General features: G+C 36.5%; 2 protein-coding genes across 2 annotated transcripts in view; both read right to left on the bottom strand.

The window, feature by feature from the left end:
* Nucleotides 1-16,199, bottom strand: part of NEK1 (NIMA related kinase 1) — a 180,611-nt gene that overhangs the window by 64,847 nt on the left and 99,565 nt on the right. The gene's annotated exons all lie outside the window — the stretch shown is intronic.
* SH3RF1 (SH3 domain containing ring finger 1) overlaps nucleotides 1-16,199 on the bottom strand; it is an 81,486-nt gene that overhangs the window by 20,767 nt on the left and 44,520 nt on the right. The window contains exons 3-6 of the mRNA XM_061475099.1: nucleotides 12,239-12,514; nucleotides 10,766-10,861; nucleotides 4,670-4,969; nucleotides 3,667-3,777 (exon numbers count right to left, since the gene is read on the bottom strand). Coding sequence (XP_061331083.1) covers nucleotides 3,667-3,777; nucleotides 4,670-4,969; nucleotides 10,766-10,861; nucleotides 12,239-12,514 — 783 coding nt within the window. The remainder of the gene's footprint in view (nucleotides 1-3,666; nucleotides 3,778-4,669; nucleotides 4,970-10,765; nucleotides 10,862-12,238; nucleotides 12,515-16,199) is intronic.

The raw sequence follows: 16,199 nt of genomic DNA, 5'->3' as shown, positions 1-16,199 counted from the left end.
GTAAAAGAACTTGTGTAAATGGCTTGCTCTCAAAGAATAATCAATTATTACTTTAAATAGTGTTATAAGTACCAAAATGATTGGCAGGAAGAAGATCCACTTAAATCATCTTCATGCTAAAGAGAAACCCTCCCTGTGCCAATTCAACTTCCTTGTCATTTACTTAGTATTCAGAAATGAAGTAAAAGCCAAAATTGAAAAGCTTAGAGAAATGCAGGAATTTATACTTATAAAAGCAAAAACTATAAAAGCAAATAGTCTCAAGCCAACCACTTCTGATGTATTAAATCATACAACCGCAACTGCTCCATGGCTTAAAATTAATGCTCAGAATGTCAGGGAGGGTATTTCCAGAAGCTGAACATCTAGAAACAAGAACATGACTTTTTCTCTTGACCTGTCAGAACCATTTTGCACGTTTCTAAAATTAAAACAAGAGTTCATGAAGCAAGAGGAAAAGTGGACTTAAAAGACACACTTCACAGCTTGTGACTATAAACTGCATCATTTAATACCATCTACAGTAAAAGTACACAAGAACGACCTGACTCTAGCCTGAGCTGCCAGCTTGTATTTTAGTCACGTTGAAAACAAGTCAAGAAGAAACAGAACATTATGTACAGAAGGTTATTGGCTTTTAAAGAGGGTGGCAGAGAATAATTCAGATTCTCAATGGGAATTATATGCCTAATTGGAAACATAACCAGGAACATGGTTATCACAAAAGGAAAGCAGCACTCCAGGATACAGAACGATCATGTGGCAGGAGTTTCACTCCATGGTGCATTTAGTGCTGTAATTTAATTCCTGTGGGGACCAATGGTGAGAGCGCTTTTGAACAAGCTTATGCAATTAAAACACCCGAGATGGTTTAATGACTTTGCACCAGCACCAAAATAAAGCGTGTTTCCACGTTGGCATCAAAGGAACTATTGATTCTTGATACCAAAAGTGTTTGTTACTGAGAAAAAAAAAGGCAACTTCTGTCAGAACTTCTGAAATGATGCTTTGAATCCTGCCCACCCCATCATCTCCAAAATGTCTCTCAGCCACAAATCAAATCAATTGCTCAATGCTCGCAGCATATACATTAGCTAGACTTTTATTCTGCCTAAGAGCACAAAATATGCCAAGACTGATTTTGTTTGGTCAGTTCTCACAGGTACCTTCTGAAGGACTGGATAAAAGAAGTATAAAAGATTACATGGATTAGCATATAACCAGCTCATTGTTTCTAGCAGTAGATGTGCACCTCATATCCTAGTAAAAAATACTTGAAGGTCCTTCCTGGTAGGCAGCAAGTTGAACATGAGCCAGTAATGTGCTCTTATTGCAAAAAGGGGTAATGGTATCCTGGGCTTCATTAGGAGGAGTCTTGCCAGGAGGTCAAAGGAGATCAAACCTTCTCCTTTCCTCAGCACTGATGAGGCCAAACCTGGAGTACTGTGTCCAGTTCTGGGCTCCCCAGTACAAGAGACACAGACATAAAGGAGAGTCCAGTGAAGAGCCACTATCAAAGGACTAGAGCATCTCTCTTATGAGGAAAGGCTGAGAGAGCTAGGACTGTTCAGCCTAGAAAAGGCTCAGGGGAATATCAGTGTAGTACCTAAGGGAAGAGACAAAGATGACGGAGCTATGCTCTTTTCAGGGGTACTCAGTGAAACACAAACTGAAACACAGGAGATTCAGTCTGAAAATCAGTAAACTGTGAAGGTGAGTGAGCACTGGCACAGGTTGTCCAGAGAGGTTGTGCAGTTTCCATCCCTGGAGATACTCAAAAGCTGTCTGTATACCATCCAGGGCAACTGGTTCTAGGTGTCTGTGCTTGAGCAGACTAGATGACCACCAGTGGTCCCTTCCTGCTCTGGGTCATTAAAATATGCATCTAAATATAAGGAGATTATTAATTGGTTCCATTAATTGGTTCCATAGCATTCAGTTTGCACAGATGACCCACATACTGAAGGAGTTGTTAACAATAAAAGGCCACTGAATTGCTACAGCACAACCCGTGTTACTCAGTAAGGGAGGGCAAAAGCATACTGTCTGTATAACTGTCAATAATAAGGTCATCTGTCTGAAGAACAAGGATTGTGAAATAACATTTACTTGGATGGGAGCAATTAGTACATCACTAATGACAATGAAAATTTGTGGGATCATAATGGATATTTGGCTGAACGTAAACTTTTGCTACACTCAGGCCAAATGAATGGATGCAAATTCTCAAGATCTAAACATCAGAATAACAGGATAAAAGGGTCATACTATCAACACTTCATCACTGAAAAAGACCATGCAGCACTGCACCCAGTTCTGGAATGCACTTACCATGCCAGAAGGAAGAACTAGAGATAATTCAGAGAATAACAGCATCATAATTTTAAGGACTGAGAAAACATAACTTACGAGTCCCAAAGAAAGCTGTCAGAATGTAACCTCTCAGCTGCAACCAAGCCACAACTAAGGATTTACTTAAACAACAAAAAGTTGATAGTAGAACACAGACAATTCTGCCCTTGATTTTGCAGACAAATGTATACAATGATCCAAGTGACAAAAGTTGAAAACAAAACCAACCACATTTAGAAGCGAAACTATTCATTATTTTTTACTTGCTTTAAAGACTGCAAGGATAATTAGACACCTAAACAAGCTCAAGTCTTGGAGGTTTTTGTTTGGGTTGTGTACTTTGCTGGGGGGGGGGCTGAGTTTTTTTTGAGTTTTTTTTGTTGTCGTGTTTGGTTGGTTTGTTTGTTTTTAAGTGGAGATTTATTATTCAACTGCGTGTCCCCTCCTTCCCCCACCCCCAGTGTCAGAGGCACATTTTTTGGACTCAAAACAAGAACTGGATATCAAGAATTCCTATGATCAAAATAAAGGCTCATAAAGTTCCCTTGAAAATCTCTGAAAACTGGTATCCACAATCTTTACCTGCAGTTAAGCTGATGCTCTCATAAGTGCCATATGATTTAGGGCATTCCAGAGCTCCCCTACCACAAACAAAGCTTTAAGAAAAAGAATTTTCAGTTGTTTTTAAAATGAAATCCTGCACTTTTTTGAAGATAATGTTATTTTCTTTGTCCAAAGGTAAGAGCACTGCAATGTATTCCTTCCTTTAAAAGTTCCTTCCTTTAAAAGATGGCCATTTGCAACAGTTTTTCATATTGATCTCCACGAACCTAAGATGAGTTCTTCATTTGCCACAGGCATACACACAACTAAAGTCATCCTAATGAGGAGAAAGCAGAGTTTTGAAACTTATTTAGGAGAATATTGGTAATATTAAGTAAGACAAATATCTGGCAACTGTAGTCTCAAGTTGATGTATTTTTATAAGATCTTGCTTGTTTCTCCTAATCTTCCCCCCAGCATAACTTCTTTTCTACTCCTGTTGAAAAAAAACACTGTTCTGGAAGAAAGTGGGCTTCCTGTGTTTACTACAGGAAAATGACAGAGGAAAACTGGAGAAATGGATATGCATGACAGGATGCAAACATTATTGTATCAATAATGCTTTTGCTGCAGTTCAATATATACCATTGTCTGTCACATAAACAATCATTGTACAATTATTTTAAATCAATGGATCGGAACTCAAGACAAAAAAAAAGACTGTACAGACCAAAAATCAATGGGAAGGCTGTTTTCTTGAGTGGTACTTACACCAAGAGCAGCTTGGTAGGTAACTTCTGAAGGGAAGGTAAATGAAGGCCCTGTTGTGACTGGGCTGCTAGGAGGAGGAGTCACAATTAGCCCCGTAGTACCAATATGAACCTGTCAAAGAAAAAAACACCCAGCAGGGTCAGTTCTGAGTAGTTTCATAAAAGCTGGTTTTGGCACAGCTGTATGCTTCATGGTCAGAAATACCAGTACTGATCTGTAACTTTAGAACCAATGTTTTGTTATTGATACGAACAGTACTGGATCACACTGCTTGCTTTCCCCTCCCCACCCCCATGTTTCAGAAAATTTGGAAATACATTGAACTAGCCATGGAAAACACACTTTTATCAACGTTGGTTTTCATTTTTTTCCATAAAAGGCTGTCAGATCCCAAAGACATGAAAATAAAATATATTACCAGCTCATATAAAATGACAACAACACTTCAAAGTCTGCATTACTACCTCTTCTCCTGAAATGTAATCTCTCTGTGAAACAGACAATTGTTCATGAACCATTGTAGCTTGTAACTAAAAGCTTTGAGGAGATTAACAATAAATAGTCAGATAAATGTTTCTATCACAATCAGATTAATATGGTACATTTCTAGAATTCATGTAATTTTCAAGTTGAACTTAGCTTTTACTTGCATTTATTTATTAATACCTAGTATTATATTAAGTCTAGAAAAAAACCTAAGCACTTAAATCACTCCAGTTTCTAGTTTCCACAGCTTTATAAAAACCTTTGTGGCACTTATGAAATTAACAACTGTGAAAAAAATTAGCTTACAAGACCAAAAATACTTGCTATTATTGTATAAGAAGCGTTATAAAACACTTGCCCTTCAATGCTTTCATGCTGGAAGATAAACTTGTTGAAAACGTACATTAATGTCAATTACATACAAGTAATAATTTGAGTAGTTGGACAAGATCAGAAGCCTTCACAGTTATTAAAAGAACATGCACACATGATTTATGTTTGATTTCATGTAAATTACCTGAGAAGGGGCACTACAGGAAAGTCCTGTCAGCTCACTTATGCGGGCTGCAGCAGTTGGGTTGCTGGAGCTGATGAGGACAGGAGGACTAATTTCCATTGAGTGGCGATTCTGAGAAGACTGTGAAGACTTGTTGGACATAGTGAGGGAGGTAAAAGAGTGACGTTTTTTGGTGTTTTTCTTGGTATCAGTGTGCTTTTGGGTTGAATTGTGGGCTGCCCCAGAGGTACCTTCCCCAAAGTCAACAGCAGAACCTGAGGGCTTATCCAATTCTATGAGCTGTTTGGCTGCTGTGTTAAACTACAAAAGAAAGCCACACATTAGTATTTTTTTTTATTTATAAAAAACACCTGAGTATAACAGAAATATCTATTTCTTTTTATTCATAACAAAATTTAAACCATGCAACTTAAAACTGTGACATACTGCCCTACTCTACAAATCGGTCATTACTAAATTACATTTTTCTCAAACCCTTTATTTCCACAAAATATTTTTTATATTTTTGACCTACTGGATGTAATAATGTTAGAACTCTCATTTATTCATGAGCTGAAGTAGCACCAGCACCAGTTTGCTGAACAAGTTAACTAATATTAATATGTACCACTAAATATGAATACGGTTACTTGGATAAGCGTAGCCAATTATGAACAAGCGAAAAATCTTCTGTGAAGAACATCAAGATGAAAGAATGAAATTAGTAACCATGGAAGTACTACTTCTATTCTTCACTGTATTATTTCTTGTATTTATTTTATCCCTTTTCACACAAGTATTAAAATATCTACGTTTATGAAGAGTTTTAAAGTAGCATTTTACCCCGTCATAACTTTACTAGACAAATAAGATATCATTAATCATGATATCATCGACACTGATTTAAATGCAGCTCCCACAAATGAGAACAGCTTATACTCTGAACTCTTCCCTTTATATTTGAGGACAAGTAGCTATATATGAAGTGGTACAAAAGAATAAAGAATGTATTTATTCATATTTTTTTAATATAGAAAAGGTTTCCAAAGGCATTTGAAAGATGAGATCCAGAAGGAAATTCCATGCATATTCAAAAGAAACAGACAAAGTTCAAAGCTGAAGCTACCAGAACAATGAGGGGCTGACATAAAAACCTATTAGGATGTAAGAGAGGAAAACTGTGAAATGCTTGAAGAATCAGAACTACTCAGAATATACTGCAGTGGAAGAACGGCATAATGTGGGATTTGGAAAAGGGTACGAAGATGAGAACCTAGGTTTTTTTCCTAAATGTTCCTATTGTTGGTCCTTTAGAAGGCAGATGAAGAGAACAGGAAGGGCCGAAGACAATGTCACAGCAGGAAACATGAAAGAAAAGAAAAGAAAAAGGTAGACACTAGATTTTCCTTCCTGCTAATACTGTACATGGATCATACAGACAAAATGATTTTTTACTACTTGTGTACTACAGAAGACATAACCATACAGCTTTCTCCAATTAACCTGTAAGCTCATTACTGAGGTAATTACTTTTTTATTCATTAAATTTTAAATGTAGAGCAAACATACCTTTAACAGACCAGTGAAAACAATGTAATTTTATCACAGATCACTGATAGGAGTCCAGAGAAGTATATTGAAACAAGTAGAAAACAGGACCAAAAAAAGCTTTCTCTGCTACCCAATCTGTTAGGGTCCTATCTCTCATCATGGAAGAAAGCACACACTTTTCAAAGAATAATCACTTTATGCATGTCTTACATTTTGTTTTTTGCACCTCAGATCAAAATTCTTCCTGTCCTTCCTGAGAATCCGTGTCTTCCATTATATCTTCTTCAATGGCTGCAACCACTTCTATGCATATCTAACCTACCCTTTTATTTTCCAAAGAGCCTGTTCACAAATTGCACACAGACCAGAGAAAGAAAAGCAGTACTCTTCCTAAAACAAGAATACCTAATCAAAAAAGTTAACGGATCACTCAGGAATAAAAAAACAAAACCAAAAGCCACTCTGCTAAAAGCACCCCAAGGTACCTGCTACACCTAATTACGTTTATCTCCTGAAGCTGTTAATGCCTGCAGAATCTGAGCATTCTATAGAGTGAGCAACCGGTTAGAGAAAAGTTAAGGCTTGCCCATGGGATTGTTTTGTCTGATATAATTATAAGCAATGTACTGAGCTTTTTTATGAAGAGAAGCAAGCACAGGGCAGCAGCATGAAACTAAACATGGAACTGAACTGATAACTGGCCTTCTAGAAGTAACCTGAAGCCAGCAACAGTTGCAGAATATTCTGCAAGGTGCAGTTTACTTCTTCCTTGAGAAAAGAGGAACTTGCATGCGTTCTCCAATGAAATGGCTAGCAACCATTCAAAATCACCATGGGGATGCATCCCACTCACGCTATGACGTGTTTCAAGACAGCATTCCTTTCTGCAGACATCCTGTGTCTGCTCCCACATTTTCTATGTCAGTTGTTTTCCTGCACAGATGTATTTGATCAGAAACTTCTTTAACTTTTATAATCACATTTATCTTTTTTCATTCAACAAAATTTTTGCTGTAACAGGTAGCCTGAAATCCAATGCCCCTTACCACAAAAACCCAGGAAACACAACTTTCCAAATAGGGGCAAGACCAAGCCGTGTGTCAGTGCTGCGGTAGGAGTTGAGGCTAGCAGATAGGTTTCTGCCTGCTTGCAGCCATCTGGAGAAATTATCAAGTAGACTACCATGCAAGACCTATTTTAAAATCTCTTATGAATTACTGTATTTAGTTTACAAATCAGCTTTTCTTCACTCACATGTAGATAGTTAGAATTCAAATATCATCACTTTCTGAAAAGAAGTGAAAACACCATCTTCTCCCTCAAACGGTCTTTCCATCCACGTTCATCCAAAGTTTTTATTTATGCTATTTTACTACATCACCATAGGTCAAGGAGTTATTTTTTACACATTACCAACACTATTATTAGTCAAAATTCCAATTTCTGGACAACATTTCACTTTCACATATACTTGGAAACAAAGGAGTAAAGTCTGTAAGTGGAACTAAGGCAAATTTTGTCCTTAACTGACAAGTATGTTTTGAAACACTCCTGTCTAGAACAAGAGGAGATTCTAATAAAAAAACTAAACCTGACACACTAAGTACATAAAATCTTATGTTCTCATTGATTAAAATGTCCTCTTAACTGATGGATGGAGTTGTATAAAGTGACAACGACCTTTAAAAAAAAATCGAAATATTCACTGTAGTGAATTCCTCCTCCCCTACATTTCTATTAGATTGTTTATAAATAAAGCTAGAGGAGCTGGATTAATACAAGAGTATTTCCCAGTTGTTCATGCCAACTTGGGTAAAAAAAAAAGCTGTCATTATTTTCTACTGACATTTTGATTTAAAGTGATTTCTTTTCCCCGATTTTTCTTTTTCTATTCAGGACATTAATGTTTTTCTAGTTGTTCTGTACGAGTGCTGAATAACTTGTAAAAATTTAAATACTTTTTAGATTTGGAGTGTGTTTACTAAGTGTTAAACCACAGCAAAATTTCAAAGTTTTCCAACAAATGTGTATTATAGCCATAACTGTACTCTACACAGAAAAATAGTAGTATCTCTTTAGTTCTGATTAATCTTTCTTTTTGGAATGGAGATAAACATAAGTGTTATAAACTTCACTATACACTTTCTAGACTCACTGCATTTGATTTCATCCCTGCACAAGAATCTGGTCGACCAGCTTTTAATGCAAGTGTGTTGAAATTCCATCAGTTAAAAGTCTAGTAATTTAGATATGTTAATTAGGTCTTACTCTAGTAAAACTAGAGGGTTTGCTTGGTTTTAGCACTTCTTAGAAAATAGAATTTTTGCAATGTATGAATTATGTATTTTTCATTTGCAGATAGAAGTAACTATTTCACAGTGCTACGTGTCTACGGGTAAAGATGGAATGTTTTGTGAGTCAGTTAAATTACACTTTCAACAGAATCACTATTAAAAATTCTCTAAGAATGTTTTTGGTCTTAGCTTTTATTATTGCTACAAATTTATTAAGAAAGTAATGTAAAAGAACAGAGCAGACTAGGGAACACTGAATCATAAAATGTTCCTCCAGGTAAAAAGTTGTCCTCAACTATACTCAGACAGATTCAGTGTTTTTCATGGTCTTCAACATATCTCAGATTTTATCAGTAAATGCAGCTAGTAATTCACATTAAAAAAAACAAAACCAAAACCAATAAAAAACAAAAGATGTGGACTAACAAGGCAGTGTCAAAAAATAGGTTATGATTACAACTAAATACAGCAAAATACAACTAAAAATGCCAGATTAAAAATACTCAAAAATATTTATTGCTTCTCATCTTCAGTGTCTTTAATAATAACATAGCCAAGAATGGTTTGATATACTTGGTTGTATCAGCTGTCTGTATATTTTCCAGAACAACAGTTATATAATCTCAGAAAACAGGTTTTTCAAAATTCAAATTTGAGAGTTTTCAGTTTTCTGCATATCTCACTGCTCTTCACCACAGCATGTGTTTCAGTTTAGTATATACTGAAGAAAAACCCACCTACCTGATCTGTAGTATCTCTTTGGGTATTATCTATCATTCTAGATTTCCCATATCATTTTAGTGGGGATTTGCATGTGTGTACACAAGTCCTCACTCTAAAAGGGTTAACTGAAAATACATTTTCATAGTTGATGGAATTTGAAAACATTAACAGTGAAATGTATTTTGTGACTACTACTTTTACATATTTTTGTTTTCAAGAGTATATCTCTATCTTGCAAACTTTTGTAGAGATGGAAAAGGAGCTGTGAGTTAGTTAGCCAAAGTGGCAGCCCTAGGAAAGGGCTTTTTCTAATTTGGCTAAGTTAAGTGATACAGTTTTAAAAAGCTTTTCTGGCTGAAGGGGCAGGTAATTGCAAGGAGGTAGGAGTGAATAGCCAGGGGAAAGAACTTTGTAAATTGGCTTTTAAAAGCTTCTTAAACTGAAGCCAGAACTGCACTAAGGAGGTTGAAACCCTTTTGGTTTTGCTGTTTTGTTTTTTTTCCCAGTCATTTAACGTTTCCTATCCCCAGATGTACAGGTCCTTACACCAACCTATAAAAATGCATATACATCTTTCCCTTTTAAGAAGAATAAATTCTATGTTGGTTGAACAGAGTCATTTTTTAAATGGTTCCCATCTCATTCAGAAATCCAACTCAAAAACCTCACTTTATTCTTAGTATGGTTACACATTTCTTCTGTGACCTGAGGTACATATTTCCCATCCCACAGGCTATAGGAAAATACTTTTTTCTTTCAGCATTCTGCCTCACTCATTTAAATAAAATCTTGTCAGTGCAAGAAGTGCATCTTACCCAGTATCCATAGCACATACTTGGTAAGGTACCTATCAGAAAAAGACAAATACTATTCCAAACTTCTGTATCTTTCCATAATGTAAATTTTAATAATCATTGTTGCAGCTGTAAACAGAGTTCTTAATGACCTGTGTCTTCCTACATAGAAAATACAGCTTTCAACTCTAAACCTTAAACGGCTAGGGAAACTTTCTCAGCTGCTACTTCTGTAAATTTGTCATATCATATATGAGAAACGCAGGAAGATACAGAATGTTTAAAATAAGGGTCTGTTGGATGTGGAAATCAATGCTTTTCCTGCTTACCAACAGCCTGTTCTTTGACTTCCTAGCTGTGCTAATTTGGTTTTGAGAGGCAGGTATTAGGGACAGTGCAAAGCCTACTATTTTATTTCTCTGACTGGCTGATTGCTTTCATTTTGTGTTTAAGTGTGGCTTGTGATTGACTGCACGACTCCACTATTAACAAGAAAACACAGTGACTGCCTCCAAATACTCTCATTCCAATTCCATTCAATGAAAACAGGTATCAAACAGCTAAGTAAAAATCACTTGTTCAACTGCTGAGGTCATTAACTTTCCCAAACTAAGCACACAGACCTTAAATTATTTTAGGTCTGAGTATTTATATCTCAGGTTATTTTACAACAATCAGGAGTACCGATTATTTTTATTTTTAGAAAATAAAATACACACTGGGCACAACCTTACCAAGTACTCAACTTCACTCACCTCAACATATGAAATTGGAAATATTCCTATCTTGTCAGCCAGCATTCCTTCTGCCCAGTTTTCATCCACACGGCGAATTACAGTCAGAACATCATCCTGTGTGAACATGCAGTGATTATGTCTCCCAGATCTAATTACGCTTCTAATTTCATTTCCCTCCATAACGCACGAGCAATCAGAGAAGGCAGTGCAAGGACAAGAACACAGAGAAGGCACTCTGTAACAGGAACACTTTTGGGGTTGAAGTCAGTTCCAGCCGTTCTTTTCCCTATTTTGTCAGAGTTCAGCTAACTGTCCACAGCTCATCTCAGCCATCTGACTTCATGCTTAGTGCCAGACTTCCTGCAATGTTCAGTCCATGGTATTCATCAGCCCTCTTTTAAGTCCTTGGCATTAATCAACAGAACCACAATCTTTTTCCTTATCAACTGACTCATTACCTAAACTTCCCTAGACAATTGCTTTTCTACTTAAGTACTTAAGAACACTGGTAAATGATACAATTTCTTTCACAATTACATGGAGCATTTGGACTAGATATGGTTTTGAGAACATTACATAAAGAAAGGATTTATGTGCACATTAAACGTTGCTCTTGCTTATACTGGAGATACATAATTGCTTCATATGCAAGTTAAAATATTTGGAAACATATGCTTACTCAAGCAGCACTGGGGATTTAAAACAAACAAAAACAAACCCAAAAACCAAACTAACAGTAACCAAGTTTGCCAACAAGTTAATCAAAATATGCAAGCTAATGCCAATCATCCCCAACAGTATTGATGTTTTGTGCTGTGATAACCATTGCCTGTCCAAATGTTAATATCGCTTTTAGAATTGTAGCTGTCCCTTTCATTTTCAATAGGCATCAACTGGTAGAGAAGCAATTAGTTTGCATTTGTTCTTGTGAGATTCTTGTCCAATTTGATAAACTGGAGAATCAGAAAGTGATTAACAGCTCTACTTCCCATTAAAACTCTGTATCATTACATGCTCTGCATGACAGAAAATTAATTACAATAGAAATAACATTGGAAACATCGTATTTTCCAAACGGCAATTAGTAATATTATAGAATGCCAAAGCTGAGTAGTACTTTTTGTCTAGTATCTAGATGTCACTTACTAAATGCAAAGCTGAAAGTAGTACCAACTTCAATTTAAAATGAGTTTCTTTAGAAGATGGAACACTTTATTCATAACATAGCTTATTTCTCATAAATTAAGAACATTACTACTGCAATTATGAAAACTTGCATTCTCAAAAATAAAACCTGAGATGAATTATATGTAATTTAGGAAGAGAAGCAGGGCAAAACTAATCAACATAAAAGAAATACCTGCAGAATTACCTTTTTGAATATGTGCAGCTCCACTAAAAAACATACAGACAAGACCACAGAACAGTCTTAATTGTTCTTATCCAAGTGTGTGACATTATCAAAAGAAAATAATTTTATTCCGTTTTTACCTTTGCAAATGGTAAACAGTCTTTATCTGCTTCCTTGTCTTTTACTTCGAAGTCATAAAGTGCTTTGCACTGAGGCGGAGGCTGAGGTAAAGGTTTAATAATCTGAACAAAATTGGTAGGAAAAAAGCCATGGATACCATTGACTTCTCCATGATACCAATTTTCATCCACCTGTCGACGCAAAATGATGATGTCTCCTTTACTGAATTTAAGATCTCCAGGTTCTTTTCCCTCGTAGTTATACAATGCTTTGGCACATGGTAACTGAGGTACACCCTGAAAAGAAAATGAAAAATAAAATCACTACAACTAGATGAGTATTACTAAATACAATTTGTATCACATTCTGTGAGAGACTACGAATGAAACCATAAAATTGCAAAGTAGAATTATACACAGTAAAATTATTTTATTGCAATGATTCTACTGATTTTATCCAATTGTGTAGGAAGAGCTTCAGTTCTATCCAGTCTTAACATGCCCCTAAACTTCATTATTTCCAATAATGCTACAGTGTTGCAAGAGAAGCAGAAATCCATAATACTTTAACCCTTGTGTACTAATTCACTAAGCTTAAGCATTAAAAAAAAAAACACCAACAAAAATCCAAACTCGAAAGCATCCTGACTCCTTGAGATACCTGTCAGAAAAATGCTGCAAGACAATACAGCACTGGAATAACAAATTTGCTGTAAGACCTTTCAGGCATGTTTTCTGCCTGACTTTTTTAATATTCTCCTCAATTTACCTATTTTGCAAGCACAGAATGCTAAGGATGAGGGCATCAGGGAGGTGTTTTCCAGCTTGAAAAGAAATCTCACTTTATTAAGGGTGAGATATTTCATCCTGGAACAACCCTTTTAATTTAACCATTTATTTAAAAGCACAACTGAAAAGAACTACTGGGGGGGGGGGGGGGGAGGGAAAGAAGAGGGGGAACTGTTGAAAGTGTGTTTCCTTGTTCCTTGGGTTTTCTTCCCTTGATTCCTCTGCAATATCTGAAAACTACAGGTCATTGGTGCAGCTCTTGAATGCATGTCAGAAGGATTACCACATAATAGTGTGTCATACTTCCTTATATACACTGCACATATTACTTTTAATTGCTCAGTCTGTACCTCCACATTTTACAAGAGTGAGCCACAAAACTCTATGACTCTAGTAGGGCTACTGCCTTCAAAACTCTTTCCCTCCAACTTTTCATATCTAGAGGGGAGCTCACCTGCTTCATGATGTAAACAGCAGTAACCTGCATTACTAAGACAGTATTTCCATATCAAAGACAGCATTTATAGTCAACCAGAGCAGCGTCTTTCACATCTTTACTGCCATCCCCATGGTAGACTCTCAAATCTTCTACCAGCTCAGATTGTAAACTGGAATTGCACTTGCAATATCACACACAATGCCAGGAAATTCTCAGAAGGAATTACCACTTCAAGTTTGTCTCAGTCAGAAGACAGAGTACTTGATAATTTATTTCACATTTAACAGTTAAAATTTTGTCTTTCAATACAATCCAGTTTGTTTGAATGTCTTTAATTTCTGTGTATGATTTTATAAACAGATTAATAATTTCATGAATAGCTAAATAATATCTTAAAGATTAGCTTATTTAATAATTTTATTTCTATAACAGTCTAAAGAACACAGTATGTATATGCATAGATATAGATGAGTACAGGAAAATCACAGTTCATTCTATTGTATCTGTGATGGTCACTAAAACTGTTATATTAGCACATGTTCACAAAACCTTGTGATCTTCAGGCTGACACAATATTTTTCTTCACACTTCACTGCATCAGTGCAGAAGGTACACCACTAAGCATACTCTGTGTAAACCTGGATAGGGAAAAAGACTATAAAACATCAACTAGAGAATTTGTGGGCCCCAACTGATTGAGGGGAAAATTCATGGCCACAACAGAAGAATGAAAAAAATACTGTATGTATTTTTTAGTCCTACATGCTCTTTGCAGAATAGACAGAACAAAGGAGCAGGCAGTATAAATGTAGTAAAGATGAGCACAGAGAGAAATGGAAAGGGATGGCTGGAAGCAAAAAGAAACACATCTCTACACAAGAGAGGGGTGCTGCTCACATTTTCATTTCTGCCCAAACAACAAACTCACAAAAAAACCCCAAACTTACAGACCTTCAGTGATCAGGAGCCAAAGAATTACTTGGCAGAAAAAAGGCCCCAAGCAATTATGGCTACTATAAGACATATGCCTCTCCCTAGCACTGGAGGAAATAGCTGGAGTTCTGGGAATCACCCTTTTGTCCCAGGAGAAAGTTTTCTATGTCCCTGTACTGAGGAGTAACTTAAAGATTAGTTGCAAGTATAAAATACAGTTGGAAAAAAATATCTTTTTAAAAAACAAAACAAACCAGGAGTGTCAGCACAGCAGATCATGTCAATGTGGTCAAACTCATCAATTAGTCATTATTTAATTGTTAGACCTTGATACTGCATTGACATGGTTTATCAAAAAGCCTCCTCAAACAACCTTCACTTGAATGTACAAACACCTGTTTATATTTCATGGGAAGTTCCTTTCCAGTATATAGGTTGAGTTTCTGCAAAGCTTGAAAATAAAATAAAAATGAAAAATTAAATCAAACTAAATAAAGATGGTTCCAGTCTGTAATTTCAAACATAACACAAACTTACTTCTCAGACTGCTGGGAATTAAAAGGAAACAGTTAAATGGAAGGATGCTCCTTCTGTCCCCGGGGGAGGATGGAATGAGAAGGAGCAGTGGGATGAGGAGCACCGTCTCAGGGGTTCGGTATCAAGGGCCCTCGAGCACCATCTTCACATTCCTCCTCCGAGCAACCTGGCAGCAGCAGCTCACTGCCGGCGTCTCCCAGGCCGCTGCGGTTAGCATCCCTGGGTGGCTTCAGCCCCCCTTCTGCCCCGCAGGCTGCTCACCAGGAGAGAAGGCCATGAGGATATACTGAGCCGGAGTTTACATTTCACTCTGTGTCTCTCACTTGGCTAAACATGAAAGGAAGGATTTGGAAGAAGAACTATGCAGCCTACCCTTAGGTTTGCAGTTGCCAGTTACCCAGCCAGCTCTTTGAGAAAGCAACCCAAAAAAAAAAGAAAAAAAACCCGAAAACCAGACGAAAAACATTTTAGGAAATTAAAATATAAAACTCAAAGACTCCACACAAACTAGGATTCTTAGAATTATTTCCTCAGTCCTTATGCAAAATCCTTATGCAAAAATATTTGAACTTCTAATTCTACTGCTGATATACAAACTGTTTAAATTAATTTTTAGCTAAGTCATGGATATACATACATTTCACATGCCAGACTGCTTTAAAGAAAATAAGATTAATAATAAATATATGACAACATCAAAACAAATGTCTTAACAAGCACATGAAAAAATGCATATGCATTCATATATATATAAGCCTCATATACATATGCACTCACATATATATAGATGAGGTTCGGGTCAAATTTCTTCTCCAAACTCAGATATTTTGTCCTAGAAACCTACAGATTTCACTTTCCAATTTTTTCTCTTTGGATTTATACTTAGTCTTCAGTCACCTTGTTTCAAACTTCACTCATTTTTTTTAATGGACAGTATGCAACTGTATGTATTTTTCATAAGCTTAAGCCAAGAGAAACTTATGCCTGCACAGGAACATGAGATCTGATTTCCTTTTGAAAAGTTTCTGTGGCAGAAGCCCAAACATAAATATGCTTATACTGGCGTAAAACAGTGTTCACTGTGTAACTTACTGCACTTGGAGAACCGGCATAAGCTAAAGCAGCAAAAATAGTAAATCCCCTACCAAGGAAATGAATGGAACTGATACTGGGTCATCTGCATTTCTGTTTCCTTCCAAACTTCCCTGTGCGGTGCTGCTGATTGTCAGTTTTCCAAGCAAGGCATTCCCCATTCTCTGGCTGTAAGACTGGGATGTGGCCAGG

The sequence above is a fragment of the Pezoporus flaviventris genome, unplaced genomic scaffold, assembly GCF_033815535.1.
Source record: "Pezoporus flaviventris isolate CSIRO_AGI_PZ_B2104156 unplaced genomic scaffold, CSIRO_AGI_Pfla_v1 ptg000002l, whole genome shotgun sequence".
Lineage (NCBI taxonomy): Eukaryota > Metazoa > Chordata > Aves > Psittaciformes > Psittacidae > Pezoporus > Pezoporus flaviventris.
This window is presented reverse-complemented; position numbering and strand designations above follow the sequence as displayed.